This window comes from Filicampus tigris, chromosome 12 (genome assembly GCF_054856515.1).
Source record: "Filicampus tigris isolate MCC_2025a chromosome 12, RoL_Ftig_1.0, whole genome shotgun sequence".
Taxonomy (NCBI): domain Eukaryota; kingdom Metazoa; phylum Chordata; class Actinopteri; order Syngnathiformes; family Syngnathidae; genus Filicampus; species Filicampus tigris.
This window is the reverse complement of record NC_141228.1, coordinates 2,940,954-2,958,878: the sequence shown is the minus strand read 5'-3', so window position 1 is coordinate 2,958,878 and position 17,925 is coordinate 2,940,954. Positions and strand designations below refer to the sequence as shown.

At 39.3% G+C, this 17,925-nt stretch overlaps 1 protein-coding gene across 6 annotated transcripts in view; it reads left to right on the top strand.

Annotated features, from left to right (window-relative positions):
* The window catches only part of pde4ba (phosphodiesterase 4B, cAMP-specific a), a 199,516-nt gene that overhangs the window by 121,010 nt on the left and 60,581 nt on the right, over window positions 1–17,925 (top strand). For all 6 annotated transcript variants that reach the window (XM_086046216.1, XM_086046215.1, XM_086046214.1 and 3 more), the window contains 3 exons: window positions 6,635–6,829; window positions 9,402–9,438; window positions 10,321–10,391. In XM_086046216.1, coding sequence (XP_085902342.1) covers window positions 6,635–6,829; window positions 9,402–9,438; window positions 10,321–10,391 — 303 coding nt within the window. The remainder of the gene's footprint in view (window positions 1–6,634; window positions 6,830–9,401; window positions 9,439–10,320; window positions 10,392–17,925) is intronic.

The following is a 17,925-nucleotide window of genomic DNA, read 5'->3' as shown; positions in this document are numbered from 1 at the left end:
AGCTACTTTGTGTCTGAAATTTCACCTATTGACTGAGATGCCATGCACAGAATGTTTGCAGAGGCAGTCAACGTGTATGTCCTGTTGCTACATTCTAATGCCAAATTCGTCCAGAGTATCCGTTTGGCACAGCTTGTTTTTGAAAAATTATTGCCTCCCTATTTTTTTGTTTTTTTCTTCAACAAGTGACCTGATTATGTTCAGTAGTCATTCCTAAACCACAATATGACCAAAAAAAAAACATTCCAACCTTTGAAAAACCAACCAGAAATAATTTATAAGCGAGGGGTGGGTTGAGAAAAATTTCCATCTTGCTGGGAACCCTAGTTAAAGTGCATAATGCCTCTCCCCAAAAAGTTTTTAAGTGTTCTTTTTGGGCATCACACATGTATTATACCAAGTATAAGAGAAGGTTTGATGAGTTAAAGTTCACTTCTAAAACAAATGTCTAAATTTTAAAACAATCTAAAGTTAGTGTGCCAAACGGATACGGTGGCCATTAAAGGGTTAATGTGAGGAGCATGATCTCATATCAAGCTTTGGCTAAAGTCAGCTCACAACTGCCATCACCAATGACTACCTTGTATTTTTTTGAAGTTCTCATGCCATTACTTATTGTATTTATCATACTACTATTATTATTATATTTAGTGTGCTGGTTTTAGTCAATACCTCACAAGACTTTGGCATACTGTGCTGTTCTATGTTGTGTATTTGTTGTTGTTTCTTTTTCCAACTGATACAAATTAATTGTGAGCTAACTCTGCTCCAATATCTTGTAATTGTGTGCTGTCCCTGCAAAAATAAACAATAAAATTAAACATATTTTGTGGTGAGCGCAACCAGAGAATTTGCTGTAGAAAAGGTGTAAAATGACTTGTGTGAGGCTATCTTGAGAAAATGTGAGCGGCAGAGTTTTGGACCAGCTGCCATTTAAGGATAGATTTGTTTGGTAAACCAGTCAGTGCTGCAATAATCACGAGCACATGAATAAAAGTAGCAGGATTGTTACGTGAGAGGAATGGATAAAGACGGGAAATGTTGTGGAGGTGAAACCATATGATGGAATGAATCTGTGACTCAAACACAATGCACTACTTCATTGAGAATCACACTCAGACTGAGGAATTGACTGATCTGATTTCCTGTTTAAAGTCTGTGAGGGAAGTGGGTGACATGATGGAGGTGGGTGGACAGGACAGGCAAAGCTCGGTGTTACATAGCAGTGGGCATTGATTTTACATTTTTGAAAACTATGACAGAGGAGAAGGATGTAGATGACGAACATATATTCATCCAAATATTGAAAAGTATGCTTATATTTACAGTCCTGTCACTTACTGTATTGTCCACATTTAGCCCCCGGAAAATGTCAGTTCTTTGCAGACGGTGATTCCTAAATGGTACATATTTTTTGGAACCCTTTGTTCAGTCAGAGCTTGATTGTTTTATTTCAAACATTTTGTGGTTGTATACAAATACAACATCTTAAGACCTAAAATGAGCCTATTATATGTTTGAATGAGGCTTTATTATGTAGTGATTTTTAAATCTTACTTGGATTCATGATGTGAGTGTGCCGCTGTTCCTATAAAGAACAGGAATGTCTGTCCTTGGGGAATAGATTGACTTGTATACTGTAAATTAAAAATATCCCCTTTATTGACGTGTTGGGACACGTTGTTTTCTCATGACTACATACATGTGTCGATTCATCTTCATGATGTAATGCATTGACACGCGATAATTTTTGTTTACCCATGAATGCCTGTTTAATCAGGTTATAGAATAAATGAAAAAGTCGGCTAGTCCTCACCCAGTGAGGACTGTGGTTTTTTTTGTCTCAGGTGGAGAAACATGAAGTAGGAAAGAAAGGTTAAACATGGAAAATTGGACGAAACAAAAAATACCTTATACAACTGTAAATGCGCAGACCGCCTATTGCAACACATGTTTTGCAATAGGCGGCACGGTGGTCGACTGGTTAGCACGTCCGTCTCACAGTTCAGAGGTCGTGGGTTCGATCCCGGCTCCGGCCTCCCTGTGTGCAGTTTGCATGTTCTCCCCGTGTCTGCGTGGGTTTTCTCCGAGTACTCCGGTTTCCTCCCACATTCCAAAAACATGCATGGTAAGTTGATTGAACTCTCTAAATTGCCCCTAGGTGTGATTGTGAGTGCGGATGTTTGTCTTTGTGTGCCCTGCGATTGGCTGGCAACCAATTCAGGGTGTCCCCCGCCCACTGCCCAAAGACAGCTGGGATAGGCTCCAGCTCCGTGACCCTTGTGAGGATAAGCGGTGTCGATAATGGATGGATGGATGTTTTGCAATATTATAATGTATATTTGTCTTTACTGTATAAGTCAATTTTGGAGGACCGGCCTGGACTCCTCATGTATTGCTGTTGTTAGCATTGTTAAGCAAACTAAAATTATTTTATTAATTAAGTTTTTTGAAGACTCAACTTTTTTTTTAATCAAACTTCATTGTATTCTTTTATTTTTTTTTAATCATTACCGGGTATGCTGTAATGTTGACATGTTTTGTGAGAGTGTTCCCACATTTACTAGCTTGATCACTTTAGCTACGCATCAATGTGTGAAGTGACTTGAGTGTCAGAAACTTGGTTGTAATAATAATAATACTTATACTACTACTACTACTACTACTACCACCACTACTACTCCATTGTGCTACAATACTGCAAACACAATTCTTCAAATGACAGAAGTATCAACTGTATTGATGTTTAAAGTTTGGTAATCCATCTTTGTGTTATCAACTCAAAGTGGATTGATCCCCCCCGCTACTCTAGCAAGCGTAATGGCCATCTTGTCACTTTCACAGCACACTCTGTACTCCTTTTGTTGTCTTAAAGCGGAAGTCAACCCAAGCATAATTTTTTGAAGAATATGTTCCCAGCAGGCCCACTAGTTGAAACACAGCATTCTGATTAATTTCGCGTTTGTGGAATATAAGTTAAGTAGCAAAATGCACTTCTTTTTAGCCATCTCTGGGGGTGGCCGTGTTGTCTTCTGTCGACTGAAAATGACATCACAAACAATGACCAATCACAGTTGACCTGTTCTCTGAATCTGAGCCGTGACTGGTCCTTGTGAGCAGTTGTGATGTCATTTTCAGTCGACAAAAGACAACACGGCCGCCCCCAGACATGGCTAAAAACGAGTGGATTAACACTTATTCCACAAACGCAATATTTATCAGAATGCCCTGTTTCAACTAGTGGGCTTGCATAAAACATATATTCTTGAAAATATTTGCGTTGACTTCCGCTTTAAGGCAGGGGTTCTGAAGTCCGGTCCTCAAGAGCCCCTGTCCAGCCTGTTTTCCATCTCGCCCTGCCCGAACACACTTGATACAAATGATCACAATCGTTATCAGGCTTGTGCAAAGCTTGGTGATAATCGAATCATTTGAATCAGGTGTATTGCAGGCAGGAAGAGTTGGAAAACAGGCTGGATCGGGGCTCTTGAGGACCAAACTCGAGCACCCCTGTCTTAAGATGTATTTTGGCTTGGAAACACCACTCCATGTTGGGCAAAGCCTACATATAGTCGTTAGAGTCTTATGAGTTTTGGATTACTCTGCAAAAAAAAAAACGGACCTTGAGCACATTTAGTGATGTTCCCCCCACGCGTATTTCAAACAGTCTAACTCCCTGAACCCTGTTAACCCATTAACGGCTTAATATGACAATAACTCAGAGGGAACACCACAACAGAGCACATCTTGTGCTGTAGACAATAGTCCGGTAGGCTCCACAATGTCGCATACGCGGATGAAATTGACACGATGCACATATTGTCACTTAACTTAACTGTCACTTTTAAAAGTCGACTGAAGATTCGTGCTGCTAAGAGTCCATTAGATGTTTTTTTGTTGTTGTTTTTAGGCAAGCAGTGCATACTGTAGCTGTAATTTGAGGTGGTCACTAGACGAAAAAAAAATCATTTTAGGATTATGATCACATTCGATCTGATTCTAACATGGGCTAAAATAAAGTCGTTCAGTAATTTTCAAACAAGTTTTGACTTTTTCTTGCAGTCGACTGAGAGGAAAAAAAGGAAAAAAGAATTTAAAAGAAATTACAGACAGACATCACAAGTATGAAAGAAGAATACATGAAGCAGAGAGTGGAGGAGTTGTTGACTGCATCATACGAAGTGGGTAAATGTTTAGTCGAATTCATTTATTGTAATTATGGGAGTTCTCTCAGTATGGTAAAGTGAAGTGAGGTTTTTTTTCTAATATTTTATTTAATTAATGAAAAAAATTCAGTTGTAATGTTGCAGTCATCTCAGTAAGTTGGACTTGGAATGTCTTTCTGGAATGTCATCATGGCAAATTGTTTGGAGTCAGAGGGAGATCACCCTGTTGTAACAGCAACAAAACTTCCAAGCAAGCTTTTTTCCCGTGCATTTTTTATGTAGCCCTTTCCCTAAAAGGCTTTGTATTGCAGCTCTGTATTGTGAAACATCTAAAATATGTCATTGAGTCATTCAAAGAGACATAGTGACACTTGGGTTCAGGTTACTGTAATCAAATTTAAATGTTGCAACCCCATGCCCCCCCGAGAAAAAAAACCCATTATGACTGTACCTTTGCAATGAGACTTTTAGCCTCCCGTCTTCTTGACCACTCATCAGGTTGGATAAACGGTCCTTGCTCCCATACAGGGTCTGTCTGCACACAGACAGACCCTGGGCCCTGTGTTAAAAGCTCCCATTATTGCATTACTATAGTCGACGTGAAACTCGACAGTGTTTTTCCATAGATGAACTTAATGAGAAAGCATGCGAGAGTAATATGAGTAAGAATGAGTTCCCAGACAAATACACCCTTTTACACAGAAAAGGCTCTTTGTTCCCAAGAGCTGTCTTTGTGTTGTTATTTCAAGGCTAAATGCTTGGATATCCTTCTTTTGTCTGGTTAAGCACACTACAGGGCAAACACAGCCACAAGATCAATGATTATTTTCCTACCTTTTGGTAATTACGGAACAACCACAAAGCTATTCGATAACTTCAAGATTGTACTCAAAGTGGATGAAAGAAGCATAAAGCTGGTGACTGGGTGGTTATTTGACTGATGTATTAGCACATAATAATACATTTGATACCCCTAATTCAAATAGGCTTGAAGTGCAAACACACTCAACATGTTTATAAATTTCATATTTTCTGATTAGACTTTACTACTCATCGCTTCTTACGAGAGCCATGAGTCACAAGTGAATCATTAATTCTGTTTTTGAAGGAAGTTCTCCCACTGATTTCAGTAATAATTTTTTGTTTCCTGTCAGAAGACAAAATATTTATTTGTGCTGCACTGATCTCTATAAATTCCACTACTTCTGAACCACTTTTGATCATTTTCAAAGGTTCCATTCTCAATTTAGCAATCTTTTGGGGCCTACATACAGTCGAGTTTTTGCAGGCATCCATATGTGTGTGTCACGCATGCATGAATGCAGACATGCATGGGTGAGTGAATGCGTGAGTGTGGGATGTTTAACTGTGTAATCTGCATGTGATTGTCTGACATAAAGCAGGAGATTGACTTGAGGGCACATGCACTCAAGCATTCAGTAGTTGGTGCAAAGTGCAGGCATGCATGTGTGAACATGTACTGTATAGTGCACACGCAGTTGCTGTAGATCTTTTGGACTTGCTCTGTAATCACCAGTCTGGCAGGAACAACAAAACAAACATTCGCAAAATACTTTAACTTCTAACAATGTCCACTTCTATGTTTTTCTGTTACTCTTCCGCTCTCTGTGTCTGTCACTATTGGCTGATGCCACTTTGCCACACTTTAAGTTCAGTGGCAACTTCCCTTTGAGATCTTCCAGATTGAAGCCTCGCAATCATGATGTACTTACTGCTGATCAGTTGTTTGGAGTCGTCTTGGTCTTATGTGGTCAATATGTGAAAGGCATTATGAAGAGGACTATCGAAATTCTAACTGAAGCCGAAAATGTACGGATCGATTCATGGATCAAACACCTGTGTTGGATTTTGTTATTCGGCTCCTTGTCTGAAAACAGCAAGTTTCGCAAAAAGAACTTCTGAGATTTATTCCTTCGGTGAGTTCATTGCATTAAAGAGAGGGGTTGTGTTAAAGCACTGATACAGGAAAAAAATGTCTTCCGGAACACACTAGCCTCAATTTCCCTTATGCCCATCAGTGAATGAGCAGGGTGCATTGTAGTGCGTCAGTGCGACTTACCAGGTCAAGTCTACCCATGCAATGTGTGTACGTGTACAATTGGCAGTGCAACTGTGTGTGTGTGTTTCTCTCTCTCTCTCTTAAGGGGATGTTGATAATACACGTTAATCAATCTGCACTCCACTTGTTTCATCCTCAGCCAGTAAATTAAAACGATCCAAGACCACAGAGTGCTTCATAATCAAAAGACACACCGTATAGTATCAAAGTCAAAGCGTTTTGTTTGTATATTTAAATCTGTTATATTGGATGATTGATTTTTAATATAGCTCATGCCATAGTCCATAAGATATTGTATGTGTTGATTGTTATGTCTTCTTCTACACTTCAATACCAAATGGTCGATGAAAACAAAATGATCTGAATCAGTGCGCCGTTATGTTTGCAGTTTTGATGTGGAGAATGGCCCTTCGGCTAGCTGCAGTCCTCTGGACCCTCAGGCCTCCCCCGGCTCTGGACTTGTCCTCCACACCAACTTCCCAGGTCACAACCAGCGCAGAGAGTCCTTTTTGTATCGCTCTGACAGCGACTATGATCTGTCACCCAAGTCTATGTCACGGAACTCCTCCATTGCCTCTGAGCTGTGAGTAGAAACATTAAAGTACTGTATGCTCCCTGGCCACAGTTTAGGTACACCTGCACAATTGAATAACATTAAATATTAGGGCTGGGAAAAAATATCATATCGCGATGTATCGTGATATTTTTTATGCCGATACCAAGTATCGATACGTTGATGAAATAGCGATACTTTCGATAATTTGTGTTATGTTATGTTTTGCTTGTTCTATAACATACTTTTGGAAAATTTGAGGTCCTCAAAGCGGAAGTCAACCCAAACATATTTTTTTCAAGAATATGTTCTATGCAAGCCCACTAGTTGAAACAAGGCATCCTGATAAATATTGTGTTTGTAGAATAACAGTTAATCCACCCGTTTTTAGCCATCTCTGGGGGGGGCATTCTGTCACTTCTGTCGACTGAAAATGACATCACAACTGCTCAGGGCTCAGGTAACAATCAATCATGGCTCACCTGTTTTCTGAAGCTGAGCCGTGATTGGTCGTTACCTGAGCCCTGAACAGTTGTGTGTCATTTTCAGTCGACAGAAGTGACAAAATGGCCGCCCCCTGAGATGGTGGAATTTGCTGCTTAACTTATATTCCACAAATGCAATATTCATCAGAATGCAGTATTTCAACTAGTGGGTCTGCTGGGAACATATTCTTGAAAAAATATGTTTGGGTTGATTTCCCCTTTAGCGTTGAGCTTTGTGCGTTGAGCTTTGTGAATGGAGTTTTATTTTTTGCACTCCTGTGTATCAGGAACAGTTACTGGAACAGTTTATGCACTTTTCAATAGTGACACTTGAATAAATGTCAAATGGCACTTAAGTTAACATTTTGGAAATACATGCCTCAGTTTTTTTTAATATATATTTTTGTAATATTTAAGTATCGCAATACGTATCGGATCACAACCCAAGTATCGGGATCCATATCGGATTGGGACAAAAGTTTATCGTCCCAGCCCCATTAAATTTGTTGTTATAATAATAATTCGCAGTTTTGATTGACACTGTCAAAGAGTAGGAGTCAAAGCTGTAGGTTGCAGTGCTATAGGATTTCACTGCATTATACTGAGGGATATTTTGGTTACAGTCAGGGTTCGAAAAGAACACCTGCCAAAAGTGGGTCAAAATTCATTTTGGTAGGTGTTGATAAAAACTTGCCGGTATTTCAAGGTACAGTCTGTGCAACCAGCGTGAGAAACGAACAGAGATAGTATGAGGGAGGTAGATGAAAATTGCCGTGCAAAGTTTTTTTAAAAATGACAAGAGGAAATTCTGATTCGCCGTTCACTTTAGAGAGTGACCAAGTTAATGTAGATGTAATTATTTATGATTAATTATAATTATCTTAAATGAATACATCTCTGCCTGTGTTAAGCAAGCTGAGAATTACAATACATTGTGTGGTCACACAATTTTTTTTTTTTTTTTTCGCTTTTTTTTTTTTTTTTTTTACACAATCTCTTTTGACTTTCACAAATGAATATACTGTAGGTGTATCCTTTTTCAAATACACACATTTATTTACCGACTGCTTAATCCTTGACATAATCCACAGTTTAAATGGTGTCTGTAACCACACTGAAAAGGTTAATTTTTTCTGCCTTTGACATTATTAAAACATTTTTATTGAGGAAATGTCACACTCTGTATTAAAGAAATTCTGTCCAAAGCCAAAACTATCTCCAAGAATGTTTTTTTTCCCTTTTTAATAAGGATGGAAAAAATATCAATATCGCGAAATAGACTCAAGCACTACGCATATCGCAAAAGCATGCAACAAATTTCTTCTGGAATTATATACTTTTATCTGAATTCGACCAGTCAGACGCAAACTTAAATTTGCATGACCATCCAATAGTTGGACATTATCTACGGTAATTACGATTAATTAGCTAATAATACATTGTACTTGCATATTTTGTTGCATAAACAAAATGTAATTCTTTCATTAGATAATAAAATTGTCATTTCTTTAGGTTCATGTGAAATATTGCAAAAATATCGATACTGCCATATTCAACAACCATATCGTTACATTGCATGTTTTTCCAATACATCGTACAGTCCTACTTTTCAATATTACTATTTGATATACTGTCAGAATGAGGATACATTGTACTTCTTAATGCTGTTTGATTTTGATAACGGAAGTTGTAGTTCTCACAGTTTACTCACTGGATAACTGGACTGGAAGATTTTCTCTGGTAGATCGCCCACTTGGATGTTGATCCACTGAGAGATACTGAGTGGCGATGCCTGTAAATATCCCCTCAGTAATAAATATGTGGCTCCAAACAGCATGACAATGATTTGAAGTGTCTTGCTCTTTCTCAGTTTACAAAAATAGATTAGTCATTGTACAAAATGCCCCCAGAACTGAAGACTCCCAATTATGACCTTCCTCCCAGACGCTTTGGAGTCCATCTTTCTCTATTCATTACAATGATGCGATTGACAGGGTCATTTTCGTTTCTGTTCATGGCTAATGTGGTAGTATTTAAAACACTCTCAACAGCAAAGCATTCAATGCTTACACTGCATTTGAACACATTTCTTAGTACACATTTCTGTGTCCTTCCAGACATGGTGATGACCTGATCGTGACACCTTTTGCTCAGGTAAATATTTCCCCATCTGTTGTTGAAAATTCAGTGAAATCTGGTACTGTAAAACTTCTAAGTTCGAGCACATTCAATTGCGGAAACTGGTCGCTGTGATTGGTTTGGATTTCTGAACACATTTTCCCACAGGAAATAATCAAAATTCAATTAAGCCATTCCAGCGTCAATCCTGCTTAACAACATTTATTAGCTATAGACTGCTATAGAAGAATACAACAAATTCAAGTGCGTTTTTTTTTTAACTTAAAAAAAAAAAAATATATATATATATATATATATATATATATATATATATGTGTATATATATATATATATATATGTGTATATGTATATGTACTCATCCTTTGACACTTGATAGACGTATAGTGGTAAAGGAAGTGTTAGAGTGAGGGTGGCTGATGTCAACTTTATGCATCATTTAAACTAATTTAAGTGTCACGCAAGTGTAAGACTAAGTTAACTGCAGAAAATAATCATTCACACTTCTGATCAATTTTTGCAAATAACCTAAGAAGCAAGTTTTGGAAATGTGAGAGAACATGCAAACTCCACACTGGAAGTCCTGGATTCGAACCATAAACCCATGAACTGTGAAACCTGCTAACCACTCTCCACTGTGCTGTCTTTGTTATCGTTGATGTTGTTGTTATTTTAACAGACTGTGGGCTAGCATCAGATTTTAACAAATTACATCAAAATACTAGAAAATTTCACAACCTGTAGGTACACTTTTAATTATCGTATTGTATAACTATACTTTATCAATCAATGGACATCAGCCCAATTCCATTAATGAATGAACTAAGCAGTAAATTAAATAAAAGGTGGCGCTAAATAAATATGTGATGACTAATCAAAATCTTAATTTTATGTGTCCAGGTCCTGGCAAGCCTTCGAAGTGTGAGGAATAACTTTACTGTACTGACCAATGTCCAATGTGCCTCCAGCAAGTAAGTTATTCATTCATTCTCTATACATTTTTACTTTCGTTAAAAGAAGGCATTGTTTCATTTTGAAGACACCTTTGAGGTAACACTCAACACGTGTTTGAATACACGGGACATAATGACGAATTTGAAATGTATTCAGTTCATTTTAAACTCCCCATAAACCAATACAAGATTATTTTTAGAAAATTATTTAACTTTATTTTAATAGTTGATATAGTTTTGATTTTTTTTTTTTAACAAAACAATATTATTATTATTAAGAACATAACTTAACTGCAATAGTTGTACTTCCTCCAGAAAAACATCCATGCATCCACACACCGTTCCATCTAGTTTCCAAACGGCTTACCCTCACTAGGGTTGCAGGTGTCTTGGAGCCTATCCAAGCTGTCTTTGGACCACCCGCAAACTCAAAAACCTGTGCATTCTAAGAGTCTGTGGGTTTGGAAAGTTACCACAAGATGGTAGTCACGAGCTTTACAAAGTGTGGCTTGTGTTAGTGTCTCTGTTGTGCCACTTGCAACTTTATATAGCAGACACAACAGTGTACATGCACAGACTAAACCTCAAACTGGGGTTTAGGGATGGTGTAAACATTTCAGTGTATTACTATAACAGCCCCCCCCCCCAAAAAAAATAATGTATACATACAGCATATATACAGTATGTACTGCATACTACTTTCTATATACTGTAATCTATACACTTTATCCATCTATCTATCTATATATATATATATATATATATATATATATATATATATATATATATATATATATATATATATTCACACCTCGGGGGGGTCGGTTAGAATTACTGAATATATTTTAAAAGTACAAATGCTGCACCTTGCTTTATTACAAATATACATCCATGTGAATACAGTATGTATCCCATGTCTCACTCTCACAAGCACAAAGAGCTATGAAAATATGCTGTTTATTCAACGTATGTATTTTGTGTGTATATGTTACCACAGGGGCGGCACGGTGTTCGACTGGTTAGCACGTCCGTCTCACAGCTCAGAGGTCGTGGGTTCGATCCTGGCCCCGACCTCCCTGTGTGGAGTTTGTATGCTCTCCCCGTGCCTGCGTGAGTTTTCTCCGGGTACTCCGGTTTCCTCCCACATTCCATAAACATGCTTGGTAGGTCGATTGGACACTCTAAATTGCCCCTAGGTGTGATTGTGAGTGCGGTTGTTTGTTTGTCTCTGTGTGCCCTGCGATTGGCTGGCAACTAATTCAGGGTGTCTCCGGCCTACTGCCCAAAGACAGCTGGGATAGGTTCCTGCACTCCACGCGACCCTTGTGAGGATAAGCGGTATAGACAATGGATGGATGTTACTACAGATGCTTCGCAAGTGATGATTTAAATATGAATAATTTTACGTCCAAGTGGGTGTGCAATTCTTTAGAATTACAAAAAAAAATTGCGCTTATTTTGGATTCTTTTCATCAGCCGATACTGCACAGCCAGGTAGCGCAATCGGTATCGGGGCCAAAAAGTGGTATCGGAACAACACTAATAATTAGTAAAGCGTCTTAGTTGCTGACTCAAATTGAGCCAACACCTCTACACAGGATAGGCAGCACAGATAATGAGTTACAGTCAGGAGCACAGTTCAACATGAACAGCGGTCTGGGGCCAGTGCGCTGCTGTGTTGGCGGTGACTTACTTTACAGTACCATCAGATGTCAGAAGTCACTGTCATGTCCTGTGAGCAGTGGTGAGCCAGAACGTGGGTAATGGGTGGGCCTGGAAAAATCAGGCTGGGCCTGAATATTTCTCTCACTGAGCACAGTCCTCCTTCCCGCCATCTTTAATGTCCAACCATCCATTATCCATACCGCTTATCCTCACAAGGAGCCTATCCCAGCAGTCTTCGGGCAGTGGGCGGGGGACACCCTGAATTGGTTGCCAGCCAATCGCAGGGCGCACAAAGACAAACAACCACTCAAACTCACAATCACACCTAGGGGCAATTTAGAGTGTCCAATCGACCTACCAAGCATATAATGTGGGAGGAAACCAGAGTACCCAGAGAAAACGCACGCAGGCACGGGGAGAGCATGCAAACTCCACACGGGGTGCCGGAGCCGGGATCGAACCCACGACCTCTGAACTGTGAGGCGGACATGCTAACCAGTCTACTACCGTGCCGCCCCATATTCAATGACAAACTGAATATGAAGTTCAGATCTTCCTTAGAAAACCACAATTATGTCATTCTTAATCGTCAATAAAATTAAAAAAACACAACAAAACATTTTTTAAAAAATTGTTTTTTCTTTTTTCTGCCTGTGAGAGCTTTCTTTTATTTGTGTTGCTTTGCCTCTCTCTGCTGGACGATTAGCGTAATCATTTTCTTGTTAAATTCCATCCTCTGTTCTGATGTCACGTGACAACTCCAGTTCATCGTGCACACAATTAGCTAGAAGACTCGCTAGCTTTTAAATTTCATACAGCCATTGTGTAGTTCCAGTTTCTCACCATTCCCCCTCATTGTTTGTGCTTTGGAAAACCATCTCTCTTTTTTTTCTTACAAAATACTATTGTCAAGAAAATGAAGACTACAATAAAGCTAATCAACTTTACTCCAGTGTTGGACTTTCTCTTTGATCTATGTACAGACACAGACAGGCGGAGGACAGAATAGTCACCAAACATTTCCGTCCGCAGAAAATGGTCCATAGTTGCATTTTAGGACATGACTTTTATCACAGAAACAACCTGGCTGACACAGGATACTGTGATGGCACAAGAAACAAACGCACCCGGCAGGCGCTTGGCTGCATAAATTGCCATGAAAACGGTTAGCCTCGTGTTGCTAGCTTCACCTAGCTCGCTAGCCTTAATACAGTCATACAAGCGAGACCACGGCATGGGGGAGAGGAACAAGAGCAGCGATACAAAGTGAAGCAAAAACAACTGTGTGCCAATCGGTATCGGTGTGTAGGTTGGTGTGTATACACATGTGTATACACATGTGTATATACACATGTTACTGCGTATATCTACATAGGTTTGATTCTAAATGTTTGCCGTCAATGTTATACATTAATCAATCAATCAATCAATCACATTTTATTTATATAGCACTTTTCATACATAAAAATGCAACTCAAAGTGCTTTAAAACATTCAAAGCAAAACATAGAATTAACTTCAATCAAAAGAAAAGATAAATTATTTAAGAGTTGTTGAAAGCCAAACTAAAAAGGTGTGTCTTGAGCTTCCTCTTAAAAATATCAACAGTCTCTGCAGACCTGACATCCTCTGGCAGGCTATTCCAAAGGTGAGGACCAAAATGGCTGAATGCAGCCTCGCCATGCATTTTGGTCCTCACCCTTGGAATAAATAAAAGGCCGGCGCCAGAGGACCTCAGGATCCGCGAGGGCTGGTATGATAAAAGCAAATCAGATAAATAAGATGGCCCAAGACCATTAACACATTTATAAACTAATAAAAGTACTTTAAAATCGATCCTGAAACACACAGGGAGCCAATGCAGCAATTTCAAAACTGGCGTAATGTGCTCCCGCCCTCTGGTTCTCGTCAGCACCCGAGCGGCTGAATTCTGCAGTAGTTGCAGTGGTGAAATGCTCTTTTTCGGGAGGCCAGAGAGCAGGGCATTACAGTAATCTAAACGACAGGAAATAAAGGCATGCATCAGCACTTCCGTGTTAGCCTGAGAGAGAAACGGGCGGACTCTGGCGATATTCTTAAGGTGATAAAAACCAATCTTGGTTACATTTTTAATATGAGGAATAAAACTGAGCTCAGAGTCAAAAATGACGCCAAGGTTCTTCACACAGTGTGAGGGATTAAAAATGTGTAGTTTTGGTAAAAGCTTCTCTCTCTGACCTTCGGGACCGATAACTAAGACCTCAGTCTTGTCCTCATTGAGCTGTAGGAAATTATCTGCCATCCATGATTTGATATCTAAAATGCAATTTAAAAGGGTATCAATGGGTCCTGTGTCATCAGGAGACACGGCAATATACAGCTGCGTGTCATCAGCATAGCTGTGAAAGCTGATGCCGTGTCCCCTGATGACATCCCCGAGGGGAAGCATATAAAGATTAAAAAGTAAGGGGCCTAAAATCGAACCTTGAGGAACCCCACATTTAATTTCATGAGTTTTAGAGGAACAAGTATCCATACTTACAAAGAAATATCGGTCTGTGAGATAGGAATAAAACCAGTCAAAAACAGTACCAGAGATGCCCACTAGATTTTTAAGTCTATTTAATAAAATTTGGTGATCTACTGTATCAAAAGCAGCGCTTAGATCCAGTAGCACCAAGACTGTGAGTTTTCTCACGTCTGCAGTGCACCTAATATCATTTAAGATCCTTAAAAGAGCAGTCTCCGTACTGTGGTTCATCCTAAAACCAGATTGATATTTCTCCAAAATATTATTTGTATTTAAAAAATGATTCAACTGGATGAAAACCAGTTTTTCTAAAATCTTACTTAAAAACGGTAAGTTGGATACGGGTCTGTAGTTATTAAAAACGCTCGGGTCAGAACCGCTCTTCTTCAGAAGGGGCTTCACCACCGCCATTTTAAAGGCAGCTGGGAAGACGCCTGTCTGAAGAGAGCAATTGACTATATTTAAAATTTGTTCTTCAAAAAATCCATAAAATGTCTTAAAAAGAAATGTGGGAATTGGATCCAAAAGGCAGGTTGTTGGGTTTACCTGGGAGAAAACTCGAACAAGTGTCCTTGCATCAACCAGGGCAAAACTTTCCAGTGTTTCCTCATGTAAATATGATTGTCCGGGTTTATTAAAACTTGTGTTTTGACGGGCTAAAAGACTGGATCTTATGTCATCGATTTTACTTCTGAAGTGGTCTGCAAAGTCCTCACAGAGAGCATCTGTTGGTCTCTGTGGGGACTTATTAAAATCAGAACTAGTTAAAAGTTCAAAGGTGGAGAAGAGAACCCTGGGGTTGTTTTTATTGACTGTAATGAGGTTTGAGAAATAGGAAGATCTTGCCAGTTTTACTGTTTTATTGTAAGATTTCAGTTGTTCGCATAAAATTTCATAGTATACTGTAAGTTTACTTTTTCTCCACCTCCTCTCTGCACTCCTGCATTTTCTCTTTGATATTTTGATAGCATTGTTTCTCCACGGGGGTACAGTCTTTGTTTTTGTTGTTTTAATTAAAAGTGGAGCTACTGAATCTAATGATGATTTAAGATGTAGGTTAAAATTGTCAACAATAAGATCACAGGGTGCAGGTAAAATGTCAGCAGGAGTGTTTTTTAAGATCTCGATAAAATTTGCTGCCACCTCAGAAGATAGGTAGCGTTTCTTCACTGTTCTGACCGGGACTGCTAGATGGTTAAAACTGGCGATGTTAAAATAGACACAGTAGTGGTCTGACACTGCCAAGTCAACAACAGAGGACACACCAGCAGACAAGCCATAGGTTATAACCAAATCCAGGGTGTGTCCTCTGTTGTGAGTTGGCTGCAAGACGTGCTGTTTAAAATCCAAGCAGTTTAAAAGGTTTGAAAAATCTCTGGATAGTGGGTCCGAGATGTTGTCCATGTGTATATTAAAATCGCCAGTTATTAATATCCTGTTATAACTAGAATATAAAATGGATAAGAATTCTGAAAATTCTGTAATAAAAGAAGTGGAATGATGGGGAGGTCTATAGACGGTAATGCAGAGAATAGGGGGACTGCTAAAAACAAAGGCATGGTGTTCAAACGATAAATAGCTGCTAAAAATGATCTCCTTTGATAAAAGAGTATTAATAAAAATTGATGCAGTCCCGCCTCCTCTTTTGCCATCCCTTGTAGAAAATAAAAAGTTAAAATTCGGTGGGCAAGCCTCGTTGAGAGCAACTGGAGCATCTGTACCAAGCCATGTCTCAGACAAAAGTATACCATGTAAATTATTGTCTAAAATCAGGTCGTTTATGATAAAAGTTTTGTTTAAAAGGGAGCGCACGTTCAGCACGGCCAGATTAATTATTGTGCTGGACGTGCGCTCATGGTGGTACGAATGAGCAGTATTAACATATACTAGATTACCACTGTTAAAACCACGTTGTTTGTGTGTGCAAGGGAAGCGTCTGCCGGTGATGGTTTCAATGGGAAAATTGTCCGATAGTGGTAATGATAATGAGGGCCTGCAGGGGGAGCTAGTGAGGGTGGTGGTACTGTGAGCAGCTGGTATTGGCCTGTAAGTGATGGTAGTGACATTGTCATTGCAGCGTTTATGAGTAGAAGAAGAAATATGATTGGTAAACAAGAGTCAGCTGGGAGTGGAATTGGTTACGACATGGTGGATGTTAGCGGCTAAAATCTTGCTACCAAGAGAGTTCGGATGAACACCATCCGGCTGGTAAAAAGACGGGCGATTCCAGAATAGGTTAAAGTTGTCAATAAAAGCAAAGTCAAGGTGGCCACAAGTGCGTAGGAGCCACGTGTTCAAGCTTAAAAGGCGGCTGAAGCGCTCGGCTCCGCGAGACAATGCCGGCAAAATGCCACTCACCCAGACCGAGAGACCGCAGGTTCTTAACAAGGCAAAGAGGGCGTGAAAGTCTCTCTTCGTCTGCTCAGACTGTCGGCGTATTGTCTCGTTTGTCCCAACGTGAACGATGAGCCGGGTAATGGATGATGGCAGAGAGTCAAGAACACCCGGCAGGATGTTAACTATGTCCATGACTTTCGCTCCGGGAAAACAGGAGACCACATTATGCCGCCGCCCCTGTGTGACCTATATCTTTGCTACTGTAACAATGAAAATTTCCCCACTGTGGGATCAATAAAGGCATTCTTATTCTTATTCTTATTCATTGACAGCACCGTTGTAACACTTGTCAATATACAGCCTACGATGGGCTCGTTGAATCTAATGCAACCGGACTAATTGCTGGGTTCATGTTGTCTTGGCACTGTTTGGTTACCCATGTTGTACAGAGCTAGGACAACTTTGTTCTTGTCTGAAGGAATCATCCACTTTTTACAAAGTTTATCCCAATATCATCATCCCAAATGTAATAATGTGTGGATGTGAAATGGAAAAAAGTCTAATCTTGACATGCGGTTTTTAAATCATCCTTCAGAGATATGTTCTTAAAGACCTTGGACTACCATCATGAGGATAACAATGCATTGCGGCTGATACAGTGGAACCTCTTAAGTCACATAATTCTTCACAGTAAACTGGTCGACCTCCAGCCTGTATTATTTTTCTATAGAATAATATTTACTAATTTCAAGGTGCAAATCATCATAAAATCATTTTTTTAAATGTACCGATTAATTATATACAAAGTAAAGACAAGTGGGGGGGGGATAAAGTGAAAATCCAGTTTGAAAATATATGAAAGGCAGCACATAACACATATTTCATCACCACACACCTCTGTGGTGACGACGAAAAAAAAAAAGAAGCTTGTGGAGTTAATCCTTGCTCACTAAGGTGTGTCTCACAAGGCTTTCTGACATATCCCCTGAAATAATGCGTGATCATCTCATTATCATTTGAAGTTTATTTTCTAGCACATGTT